Source organism: Aptenodytes forsteri, unplaced genomic scaffold, assembly GCF_000699145.1.
Source record: "Aptenodytes forsteri isolate BGI_AS27 unplaced genomic scaffold, ASM69914v1 Scaffold33, whole genome shotgun sequence".
Classification (NCBI taxonomy): domain Eukaryota; kingdom Metazoa; phylum Chordata; class Aves; order Sphenisciformes; family Spheniscidae; genus Aptenodytes; species Aptenodytes forsteri.
In genome coordinates this window covers 2,744,750-2,758,002 of record NW_008795037.1, presented here as the reverse complement: position 1 = coordinate 2,758,002, position 13,253 = coordinate 2,744,750, and the positions used below count along the sequence as shown (strand labels likewise).

Below are 13,253 nucleotides of genomic sequence, written 5' to 3'. Positions count from 1 at the left end.
TGCTTTGGTCAGAATAGTTCAGGATGATACCTGTAGCAGCAAGATTTGTGTTTGATCAGTGGCCATATCAAAAGCCACATTAACAGAATGCAATCTGCTATAACTATCTGTATCATTTAACATGGGTAAGCACTTCTTAAGTGAAAACTGTCACTGTCATATGGACCACTTACCACTTTCTAACAGCATTATGTGTCCCTGGAGCTCTGAATGGGCCTGCAAAGTGTTGAATTCTGTTGCTGAACAGTGACAGATGGGGACATCAACTGATCATTTGTAACTTAAAGCAAAAGAAGAAGACCTCTCTTCTCTAAAGATGGCCATACACTGATTTGGTTAGTAACTGGTAACATTTTTGCTTTTTAAAAATCCCTTCTCAGTGTAAGTTGCAGATAGGTGTGTTCAGATAGGATTTTCTGTCTTAAATTTTCTTTGTCTCTTTGGATTTTTTCCCCCGAGATTCACAAGGGAAGAAAAGGAAGAAAAAAACCCAGCCACTACATAACCCTTTATTCAAATGAAGGCTGAGTAGGTAATGTTATTAATAATGTAGGCTTTGATATCAACTTGCTCCCATCTAACTTAGATGTTCAATGGGAAAATCGTGTTTCCACCACCTTTGCTGTGATAACGGGGCCTCTAAAGGTATCTGAACTGTAAGATTCATTTCATCAGAATTGCTTCCCATGAGGAAGAATGTCACTCTGACCCTCACAAAGCTAGCCTTTTATAGAGAGCAATATTGTGGACCTGTACTGTAACATTATTTTGGCTGTGATGAATCAGTTGCATATCTGACAACTCACTCATAGTTAATATACAGTGGCAGGTTCAGTGTTCCCATCCTCAAAGCCCTACATCTTCCTCTGAGAGGTGGGGGAGAATGGAAATTGATCCACAGCACAACTGAAAAGTAATATAGCGACTAATAGTCCAGCATATAGTGTGTGTGCACAAGCATACATCTCTTTCGCTTTTCTTATTTACAAACGGGTGAGGAATGGTACTAAGGTGATACATAACATACTGCAAAACATGCAGAGAAATAAAATTCATCAAGGCTTGACCCCACCACCTTATCTAAAGTCTAGAGAGCACACAGGATCTCATCACAGGAAATGATTCCCACAGAGCAAACGCAGGTAACTGCTCACCATTATTAATAATTATAGTACAGCCTAAAGACCACAATCGGAGACGGAAGCCCGCTGTGCTATGTACCGTGCAAAATGCAGAAGAGGAGATGGCTTGGAGCAGGCTTACGGGAGGAGCCAGCCCTTCCTATTGCTCTAGAGAGCCCATGTGTTTTGCAACTCAAGAGTCAGCTTCCCACTTGAAGCTACCCCTTTGGTGGAAAACCCTGCAATATCCTCCTACAGTGGCATTGTGAATTTTCATTCAAACGTAGCATCTTGGAATCTGGGCGGCAATCACTACTTGCTAGTGGGGCCTGGGGCAGCTGCCCCTGCAGGGGCACAGGCAGCCTGGGACAGGGCAGGCGGGCGGGTGCTCAGTGCAGCTCCCAGAGGGTCCTGCAGCAGGCACAGAGAGCAGTCTTCATCTGCACACCGATTTGCCAAGAATATCCTTCCACACCTGGATGGCTCTGCTCTCTGTCAAGGCTCATTAAAATAACAAAACAAAACAAAACAAAAAAGGTCTGCAGCACCACACTTTAGCTTCATGCCTCCAAATCCTTAAGAGGGACTATAACTCCCTCCTAAATCTTTTGTGCACAGAGCTCAGGGCTGCCTTGGCTCCCCTCGGCCTCTCCCCCGCCGGCGCGGAGCCCTGCGCCCAGCCCCGGCTGCAAGGCACAGCAAAGCTCTCCGCTCCTCCGGAGCCCTGTGAAAATTCCTCGGGTAGCAGGTCTCTCACTTCTGGATATTTTGTTTTACAACTACTATTCTTTTCCTCTCCGTTTGTTGCCTTTGCAGTTTTAAATCCTTTTCAGTACAAAGTTGGGCACTTTGTATGACATATTTTACTGGTGAGAGGACCTGGATTGCTGGATCAGATTTATAAAGCAAGAAAAACCTGATTACTGGTATTTTTTTTTTTTTTTGGTAGGCTGGGGGTTGGGACTTTCCATCTAACAAGAGCAGCTGGACTCCAAACTCTTTCAAGAGCAGAAAGGTTGCTTCAGGTTCATTTCCACAACCCCATAGTGCTGCATTTACTATTTGCTTTTACTCACAAACTAGTCGTGGTTACACAAAGAAAAAAAACCTCTTCCAAACAAATGACATTTTATCTTTTTCTCCACAGGAGAATAAGGTTGACTGCTACTTGTGCTTTGAGGTTTGGATGTGATTGAGATGAAACATCTGTTAAGAAAAAAGGTGTGTGGGGGGGACTTTTTTCTGCTAAAAATATGCCTTTTTTTTTTTTTCTCCACCAAACTTGAAACATGTGATGAAATTCAACTTTTAAAATATAACCCTGGAGCTACTTGAAACTATAAAAGTGTCCTCAGTATCTGAGGCAAGTCAGAATTTCCACTGTTCAAGCTGGGCTTTTATGAAGAGCAGACTTTAGAAAAAGCTGTAATCTGTCTAGGTAACAAAAGGGCACTTGTTCTGCCTGGTGAGGTAAAACTTTGGGTTTCTGTAGCTACTGCAGCAGAAGTGGAGTTGAAGCACACAAAAGCACCCTGACTGATACACACTTTGAATTTGGAACAGCAACTGGCAAAAGCAATATGCTTTTCAATGAAATTGCCTCTGTAAGTCTGCATGTACGTGATTGTGTATTTGTAAGGTTCAGCAGGATGGCAGGTTGTTGTGTCTAAACTATCCAGCCCAAAGGTTCAGGCATCCATCTAGCTTTACATCTATCTAGACGTCTATATAAAATGATGGCTCCTAAATTGGATCCCAGAAATGCAAGAACTATTTAATCCTGTCATAAACTGTATCCTCACGTGAGACACACTGGGATATGAAATCCCTACAGGCAGGAGAGAAGAGCTTTACAGGAGCATGCACATGGGATCTAAACAAAAGCCTATTGCAGAAAGCTACCAAAAACCCAGCAAAGGGAGCACTCTGAAACTCAGTTGCCTGGCTGTGTCAAGGTCAAGTCAAACACAAGAGAACTGGCAACTTTAGGAATATTCGGGAGTTGCAGCAGGACATATTGCCTATTAAATGCAGTACTCAAGGTTTCTAAAAATGAATGTAATGTTTCATGTAAAGGCATGGGATTTGAAAGAAATACATTGTCTTCTGAAATAGCAAGGGCCAAAACTTCTTTCGACTACAAGAGCACAAAACTGGAATAATTCCATGAACACCAGCATGAGAGTATTATCTGGCCCCAAATCTTTGCCTGGAAATACACTCTAGTTTCACATGGGTAAAAAAAAAAAAAGAGAGTGTCACAAGAGAGTCAGAAAAGAATGGCATTTTGACTCACTTTTCAAAAACATGTTTAATAAAACCTCCATGAACTGTGGTCAAAGCTACAAGAAAAATAACTGGTAATAATCGTTGCTGGGAAATTAAAAGTAGAAAAGGACCTTTGTTCTTCAAGTAGAATAAATGAAACCACTGGTATTCATCATGTTTCCAGAGAGATTGTTTTCAAACTCCTGACTTGTTCCCATATTTCATTCTTTGTTCTTGGTGGTGGATGTCCTGGGGCAAAGTTCAAGTACATTTTTATACTGCTGCACATGTACAGTAATGCAGCTTTATCTCTGTACCATACACACTAGATCAGCTGTCTCTCACAGATACGCCTGAGTCCATCAGTTTGCCAAGGTACATCTGATGGTAGACCCTGCCTCCCAGATTAGTCACCACTGCAGAGGCAGGAGAGCAGGACATGCAGACGGATGTGGCTAGCTGTAACCCAGCCATCCCTGGACGGTGTTAAGGGTTTGACAGGTGTACCCATGCGGTGGGCAGCTAGCGCAGAGCTGTACACCAGCCTGCATTCCTGTGCACTCAGTGTGATTGTTACCCAACCTAAACTAGATGAACAGCTCACCCCGATATGCCTACACACGCTACAGTTCCTTCTTCCTCTAAATCACAACGTTGACAGCCCAAGGGAAACAACAATAACTAAGACTAATTTGGTGAGTCCTGATTACTGAGGCCCAGCCGTTTCAAATCTCATGCACAGAGCATGAGCCTCATTTCACTGGCACCCATTTCTCACTCCTATCTCGGTCCCACTACACGGTGTGAGCAACCAGTTGGGTGCTACAGTCTGCTGCCTAAGTGCCGCCGTGATGCTTCGCTCACCTTCAGGATGTGGAAGGCAAATGCAAGAGCCCTCCTCCCTTTGATGAGATCTCCCCAAGCTATGTACTTTTGCCCTTTGATTGCCCTGCTTCCTACATGCACCCTGATCATCTGCCTCCTACATGCTACAAGAGAAGCAGCTTGAGAGATTTGTAGACATAGGTTTTCAACAGCTATATCCACAGGTGACTTTTTGCCTCCTAGCAAACTAGTTCACAACTACCCCAGAGCTCAGAGTAAAGGAATATTCTTATTGTTAATTGAATCTTTTTTTAATGACCACTAAGAAACAGCATTAGCTTCTCTGTGAAAGAAGGAAAAGTTGCCAGTCTTAGGTAGAAGGAAAGAGTATGGAAAACCAATATTGTTATAAATACCAAGGATGTATATATATTAAAGCTTTCCATGTTTAAGGCATTCATAAGGATCAACTCTTTGCTTTGAGGTGTTTGTTCACTTCCCTTTTCATTACCTTGGTTTTCTACTGAAATATTTTTTACACATTACACACAATTAAATTAACATTTGGCTTTCTTCAGCCACCATAGAGTCCACTTGTAAGTTTGGAAGGTTTTCTTGGGTACTATACTTTGAAACCCTCTCTCTGTCATATTGTAAGGGACAGACGTGGATACAGGAAATCCCAGGCTCTCTTCTCAGCTTTGCTATTGTGTCCCTGAACCAAACATGCAACTTGCGTGTGTTCAGGAATAACAACTTTCCAGCAGTGCAGAATGATCTGAATACAGAGATCAATGTGAAACTATTACTTACAGCAGAGGTATGATCTTCCCAGTCTAATGCAGAGGATTAATAACCCAAAACAAAACTCTCAAACCATAGACACAACACATCATCTATCAAAAACTTAGGCAGCACCAGTGTAGGAGCTGGTGGGTTGTCAGCTAGAGAGTAGTACCCTACATGCAGGGAACAAGCATGGCACAGGCAGCAGAGCACATACCCTCCGCACAGCAGTGGCTCAGTGTGGGGAGGAAAGCTCACCCTCCGAGGTGACATAACAGCCCACTTTTCACTGCCTTTCTGTGCTCCGCTTGCCAACATGGGTGGGAGCTGTTAGACACTGATAACGTCCATTTGGAAACACCTGGAGACCACTAACTCATCACACACAGGCCATGGACAACCATGGGATGGCAACAGTCTTTCATCACTACTGACCTGGCTGCACTTGAAACAGCAGCTCTAGAAGTAAAAGCTTCTGATCCAAATACCAACCCCCCTCAACTGGAACAGCTAATGTTAAGAAACACATACAATTTTTTTTTTTTTTTTTTTTTTTTTTTAAAGTGCCTTATGCCATAAGATTTTCCTCCCACTCATGGCAAACAGCCTACCTGCTTCTTATAATTTCCTGGATCTGTGTATGACCACAGGAAAACTTCTGCTAATCCTACCAGTCTCATGTTCTTTGGTGGCTTTTATTCTAACTGCCAAACTAATTAGTTTTCTCTTGGCACTCTCCACTTCTGCTCCTTCCCCCCCACCCCACCCCCCCAGTGTTCTTTGGTACTCCTTCCAATTCACAGTAACCAGCTTATCAGCTTCAAGCCTAGGCAGGGACTAGCTGTTTGTCAGATAATGGTGGCTGGTGCCGGTGGGTCACCCTGAAGCTGAAGATATTTTTCAGAGTTGTTTCATGTCATATTGAGTAGTAGGAAAGGATACAGCAGAAACCTCTTGACAGCCGAAAAAATACAGCCAGTGAGCAAGTGACCACCAGCCTGAGGTGATCACATAGCATATACTCATGCATAGTAAATCTATGCTAAGTGCGTAGGATTAGCAAGAAGTCATTAAAACACAGAGTTCCCATACAAAATCCCAGAAGGCTGACCACAAAAGCACTTTTAAGGTAGAATTATTAGCACTGTTTGCAGTGTCAGTGATGAATAAGTATTTGGTTTAAGAACATGACAGGGAAGGGACCTTCATTTTCTGCAAAGCACCAAGCCTGCATCAGTAGTACTAGGTAGGTAGTAACAACGGTGCTGAGATAAAGCAACTTTACCTGTGTGCAAGATGCAATGTATGTCTTTTCTATAAATACACTGAAATTTCATGTACATAATACATAGAAAATTATTTAAGCTTTACAAAATAAATGAAATAACCTTCATAACTGAAGGTATTAACTAGACAGGATCATGCAGTTTGAAATAGCTGCCTTTTATTACCCATTCGTAGCTCAGCCTAGCACAGTACGTGAATTTATTACAGCTAAGAGATTATCAAAGTATGGTAAAAAACATCTCACGGGCAAATAGGTGGTTAGCTAAAACTAGTTAAAATGCTTGTTCAAGTTTTTCTTTGCTGACAAGTTTATAAACAATTTGGGCTCAAGTACCATACCTTGCCACCCTTCCTCTGAGTTGACAACAGATATTCTTCCAATTACCAATTTTAGAAATAACTCCAGGAACTAAAGTCTTCACTGAGTTTTTCCTGAACGGAGAGACAGAGGAGAGGGAATTATCTTGCAATGCATGAGAGCAGCGTCGCTGCGGGGTGCTGTGGGGGAGGCATGCTCCACCCCATGCCCTCCCCTGCAGCTGCAGCCCCAGCAAGGGGGGAGCACGGGCACCTCGGCAGCACTCGTGTGGAAGCCAACATGCTCTCTTCACTGGGCTGTCTGGGATGCATATGGTGGGGGGAAGCATGTGCAGCTGTGTGGGGGTCCAGGATGGTTGGCAGCATTGGGCATTAAGATCAGCAGCCTTAAACCACTAGTTCATTCTTTACTATTGGTTCCTTGTTTGCTTATCAGTTCTTATTAAAGCCAAAAATAACAACACAGCTCTTCGTGGTAGAACTCTGTTAACCATGCCTCAGCTCCCACTTGACCACAGATTCCCTGGGTGCTGGATAGAGGAAGAAGAGATGAAGGACTGACTGGACATACTAGTAACATCTTGAATAACATATAATAAAATTAAGAATATAATGAATTATTTTTCTGCTTTGCTGAATACAGCATGCCTTACTTGAAGGTTTAGAAATTCCATAATGTATTGTAAATGTGTGAAAAGTGCTACAAGTAGCTCTTTTACAGATATGATAGATTTTTTTTTTTCAGCAACAACATGTGCTTTGAACTCTGCTGGAGGGCTCTCTAATATTTATGGTCAAGAAGATGACCTGAATAATTTTGTCCTTTCTGGTACCAGATGAGGGAACATCTTACATCTAGGGATTTGGATACATCTGGTTTGGGAAACATATCAAAAAATGGGTTTGTTGATTCAGGTCAAGCTCTGTCACTACTTTCAGCAGGACTTTGGACATCATGTTCAGATAAGGCACCAGGAAGGCTTAGGTCTTCCCCAGTCTTCTGTTGAGAGAATAATAATCAAGACATCACCCTTGGCTGACAAATGAAACAAGGAACAGATTGCTATCAGCATAAGAGGCAGCTCCTCTGACAGGTACAGGACTAGATCGATCTCACAGAGATGCAAGGTTTCTAGTTAGTAGAAACACTTAAGTCATACTTTCCAGGAGAACAGTGACATGAAATTTCTTTACTGAAAGAGTGGTTAAACATTGGAACAGGCTGCCCAGGGAAGTGGTTGAGTCACCATCCCCGGAGGTATTTAAAAGACGTGTAGATGAGGCGCTTAGGGACACGGTTTAGTGGGCATGGTGGTGTTGGGTTGACAGTTGGACTCAACGACCTTAGAGGTCTTTTCCAACCCTAATGATTCTATGATTCTATAAAAAATCACATTATCACATAACTAATTGGGGTGATAGGTTAGGTGTCTTCTGAGCTTAAGGACTTCACCTTGAACTCCAAAAGGCAGTTAAAGTAGACTGATAACTATATCCTACTGGGCCCTAAAGAGCTTGTATTGAGACAAGTAGGAAATTCCCTCTTTTCCACAATCAGTCTGTGTCAGAGGGAGATTTTCCTGCTTCTGGTTCAGATGTCACAAGCAGGGAGAAAACAGTCTGCTCTGAAAAGCTTCTAAATGTTCAATTGATAAGATGGAGGAGCCCCAGTTCACTTCATAAAGACATGGAGTAGTCAAGATAAGAAAGCTCTCCTGGTCTACAGGCTTTAGCTGTGAAAATTTCCCAAAAGGTCTGGGGAGAGGAGGTGAATAAAGTTCTGGAAAACAAAAGCGAGTCTCTTGAACGAGTCATTAAAAATCTTACTTATGCCTTGAAGAGCAGAGAGAGAACTTTGATGTCATTATTGAACACACTAATAGCAGATATCTTTCTGAGCCACCTGCATGTCTCCATGATGGAAGAGTGACTTGCTGTTTGATGCTACATTCAATTCCTGCCTGCCATTTTAGCTTCCCCACTGAAATGAAATGAAAAATACCTCCCAATGTCTGTGCTAGTTTTTGTGACTTCTTCCAGAGTCACCTCTAGTCATTCAGTTCTGGCAACCTACTATTCTATCTAGGGACAAGGAAGAGAAAATGCAAGCTTTTTTATCCTAGACATGAAGAGTGATAAACCACATGCTTCCTGTGCAGAAACTGCTGCACAAGAAAGTTCAAGCACAAGAAGTCCGTACACAGCCACAGCAGATTGCACAAGTATGACCTTCAGTACAAGTACAAGTTGCACTTCCACTTGGCAAGTGGAAGTCTCTGAAATGCAGTGGGAAAGCACTGCTAAACTTGGAATGAAAGTTGCAAATGAATCCACTACAGAGCCTATATCCAGCATGCCCAGTTGTTGAGTTATTAATGAAAGAGGAAGATGGGAAACAGTAATGTAAGATGAGACTGAGGTTTCGATTGGTGTCCCTTATCTAAGGAAATCACTGCCCACGTAAGAGAAAATCCAAAAATTTCAATTTAGTGACTTGCCCAGCAGCAAAATCAAAGGCAGGTGCTGGATATAATAGACAATACTGGTCAAACTGTTTCTTTCTGAACAGCACTCAGTAAACAGAGTCGCCACTATTGAGTTCTAACCTCTTGTCATGCAGCAACATTGAGTCAACAATCCGCTCTCATGGCTTAATGCTTTTGATGTTTACTTTGTTCTTTCTATAGTTCAAAAGAAAGCACTAATACACCAGTCCTCTTACCAAATACAATCTTAATCCCAGAATCCCGAGCCTTTTGCTGTTGGCCAGTTAAGTCTGTTAAGACGAAAGGATTTGATCAAGCTTTACATAACAACACAGAAGTTAAATCCAGCAAAGAGAGTTCTTTTTATCTGTACTGCTCAGACAGCTAAGAGGGGGAAAAAATGAGAGGGAGGAAGGGGAAAAAAAAAAAAAAAGGTAATGAACTTGGCTATGTAAAACAAAATAAGGAATTCAATTATTTCTCTTATTGCCACTTTGTCTTTTCAGTAAGAGTCTTCTAAAGAACTCAGATTTATTCTCCAATAAAGTCTCTGAGTGTGAAGGCTGTAACTTTCCCCTAACCCAGAAGAGCTGTGGCACCTGCTGTGCTTTTTTGCAAATCTGAGAAATGTTTTTTTTCATTTTTTTTCCATCCCTACCGTGTATTTATGAAGACAGAATATAGTTCATTGATTAGACACTTGCCTGGTACTTGGTAGAGCCGGGTTCAAGTCTTTGTTTTGCCATTCATGCAAGTAATATATACTTTCTATAATATTAATTACATTTTCACACAAAACATTTCTATGCAGAAAAGAGCTACAACAGTGGTCATCTTGTACCTAAGCCACACAGAATTCAAGCTGTGCCCTAACAAAGGTCTCAAATCATGCTTCAGCTTCACTTCATGCTAGTATCACAATTTTATGCTAGTACTATCACAATCATCCAAAAATATGCCAGTAAAAAGTACGAAGTTATACATAAAGGGTGAAAGCATCCTGCTTTAACACAATGCTTCTAGTATAATCTGTTAATTATAAGATTTTCAATCTCCCATTCAAGACAGAAGTGGCTAACACTGTCCCCAGCATGGAAAGCATAGCCTGGAGATCCAAGAGCCGAAGGGATGAGGTCCAAGCCTTGGCAATCTGCACGCATTTGCCTCAGCACTGGGTGGGAACAGTTACCTGCCTCCCAACTGGAAAGATGCCAGAGAACAGCTCTTCCCCAGTGGCAGCACACAAAGAAAAGACCACCTGCTGGTATCTAAATCTTGTCTTCACTACTCAGCTACTTCATAAGAAATGAGACACATCAGAAGTAATAATGTAAAACTGCTGAAAGACTGAAATTACAGTAGCCTAAAAGGTTTTACACTAATAAAAACAATCCTGCTGCTGACTAGTTTGGAAATATTATATATTGGATATTATGTTTGCTATGCAAGACAATTCTACACAACAAAGTAAGAAGTAATTAAAGGCAAGGAAAGGTAGAATGAGACACAGAAAAATAGAATTATTCACCTCGCTGACATTTAATATCCTGTGTTAAGTAGATTCCCCTATAATTCTGAAAATTAAAAAGCCACCCTTTATTAGAGTTATGCCCTACTATAAGCAGAAAGGAAAACTGTGGTGAAGTTAAATACTGAAACACTTTTAACAAACACTGACTCAATCATGGCAAGTATATCTTGCTTTTGTGTTTAACAGTAACCTACAAGCACCAGCTGAAATTGAGCTCTTACGTTACAGGCACATAAGAGGGAACATTCTTTGTAAACTACAGACATGATGATAGAAACATGGGATCCAAGAAACACAGTATATTAACACATTTCACAGGTAAGGAACTGGAAGACAGACGTTCTTAACATAGAGAATCTTTCAAGGTCTGTTTAGACTGAAGTGTCTACCACCAGAAACAAGTGACTGGATTATAAAAGGACAGAAATTTCCAAGTTAAGCTTGACATGGTTCATTGCTCTAAGTTGGGCACATTGTTTCCACTAGCCTATAATATAAATCTAGCACACAGCCCATGCAACCACTTGTTATACTAGAGAGTTTCCCAGAGAATTTCTGAAGTCTCATTTCCTTGTTTTTTAAAAGAATGAGCAACAATGTCCTCAAATTAATCTCTTCGTTCATCAATCCCCACTTGTCCAACTGAAGTTCAAGGTACCTCAGATGTGTTTTCCGGCACGCAGAATACAGTGTCCATACTCAAGGTCCCCAAAGGCCCTTCCTGCTACAACAATGATTCCATCTCCACTGCAAGGAGAGGCCTGATCACAGAGGAAGAGATGAGATGAGCCTTGGAAAGAAGCAGTTATCTGAGGCAATAATGATTCCATTCATATTCAAGAGAAATGTATTGAGTAACAGTCTCTGGTCTTTATTAGAAACTAACGCAGGAGTTTCTAAGTCTGGTTTGTGTAACACAGAAGGGTGTGCAGCGTATCACAAACCTCAATGCTGACGTTTTCAGTGATTGCATTTACCACCTCTGCTGGGGACAGTGATATTCACTACTGCTACCCATGCCAAGAGAAGTAGCTGGAAAAAAATTGGGAGACCTTGGATTAAAACACTTGGTCCCTATGATACAACTGGGTGACTTTTTTTGATACTCGGAGGACAGTGGTAGGAGATACAGAAGTAATACCCTATTCCCATCTTAACAGTCTTGCCAGGCAAACGACGCATCAGTATATCAAGAACTGCACTCTCATATGTGCATTCTCACACTAACTTGTTCACTGACTTACTCCAATATCCCTTAATATTAAACAAGAAATTTTGTTCTTTAAATACCTTCTAGATGAAAGTGTTCATCACCAATAGTGTCTCTGTAGCCTTCTCCAGATAAATCCTGTTTAAAAAAAAAAAAAAAAAAATTAATGACAAATATACTACATACAAAGTGTTGAGGTGTTAAGAATATGTATTTATTATCGCCAGGATTAATTTAAAACACTAACGAAAGCACAGAAGTTGTTTTCCAGGAAAGAAGTCAGTCCCTTTATTAGTGGTAGTCAATGTATTTGGTGCTATTTTGCAATGCTCTGGACATACTTTAGGACAAAAATTTAATGGAAATTAATAGATTGTACAGGGGAAAGAAAAAAGAAGTGTTCCTATTCAAATCCTTTTACAAAGTAGATTAATATTTAGCATTTCAATGTTCTGTCAGTCACGCAAGATTAAAAAAACTCCAAATGGAAACGATAAAGGAGAAGTAAGCCCTTCACTACTGACAGAGGAATGTTATCACTTGGTTCCACCAACAAACAGAAAACTTTCATATGCCAGAGGTCACCCAAGAAAAGCAGATACCAGACTCCGAAGAGCTGCCTGATCCTTCAGTCCCGAAATTAATGAAATTTTGTCAGCCCCAATACATCTAGAGCAATACAGAAGCAGATGCCGTAGATGCAGATGATCTTATCTCAGACCCAAAAAACATCTCTCTAATGGTGCTGAAGTAGTAATAAAGGGCATCAGTGGGATTTGGAGCTAATCGCACTTACAAAGACCCTGAAGAGCATTCTTACTCTCTTATTAGCAGACCCTTCCAGCTCCATCCCCCCACCCCAGCTAAACCATAAGCAGTGACAGCTATCCTCATGTTTTGCCTTCTCCCATTCATTCCAAAGGCTCTAGCATCACCATAACATCACTGACGTCCTGGTTTCGGCTGGGATAGAGTTAATTTTCTTCCTAGTAGCTGGTGCAGTGCTGTGTTTTGGATTTAGCATGAGAACAATATGATAACACACTGATGGTTTAGTTGTTGCTAATCAGTGTTTATACCAAGTCAAGCACTTTTCAGCCTCCCATGCTCTGCCAGCGAGGAGGTGCACAAGAAGCTGGCAGGGAGCACAGCCAGGACAGCTGACCCAAACTGGCCAAAGGGATATTCCACACCATATGACATCATGCTCAGTACATAAGCTGGGGTGAGTTGCCTGGGGGGCAGCGATCGCTGCTCGGGGACTGACTGGCCGTCAGTTGGCGGGTGGTGAGCGGTTGCATCACTTGGTTTTTTCCCCCCTGGGTTTTGTTTCTCTCTCTCTCTCTCTCTCTCTCTCTCTCTCTCTCTCTCTCTCTCTCTCTCTCTCTCTCTCTCTCTCTCTCTCTCTCTCTCTCTCTCTC

The 13,253-nt window shown here is 41.7% G+C and overlaps 1 protein-coding gene across 1 annotated transcript in view; it reads right to left on the bottom strand.

The window, feature by feature from the left end:
- NKD1 (naked cuticle homolog 1) overlaps nucleotides 1-13,253 on the bottom strand; it is a 113,447-nt gene that overhangs the window by 26,339 nt on the left and 73,855 nt on the right. The window contains exon 4 of the mRNA XM_009276716.2: nucleotides 11,913-11,970. Coding sequence (XP_009274991.1) covers nucleotides 11,913-11,970 — 58 coding nt within the window. The remainder of the gene's footprint in view (nucleotides 1-11,912; nucleotides 11,971-13,253) is intronic.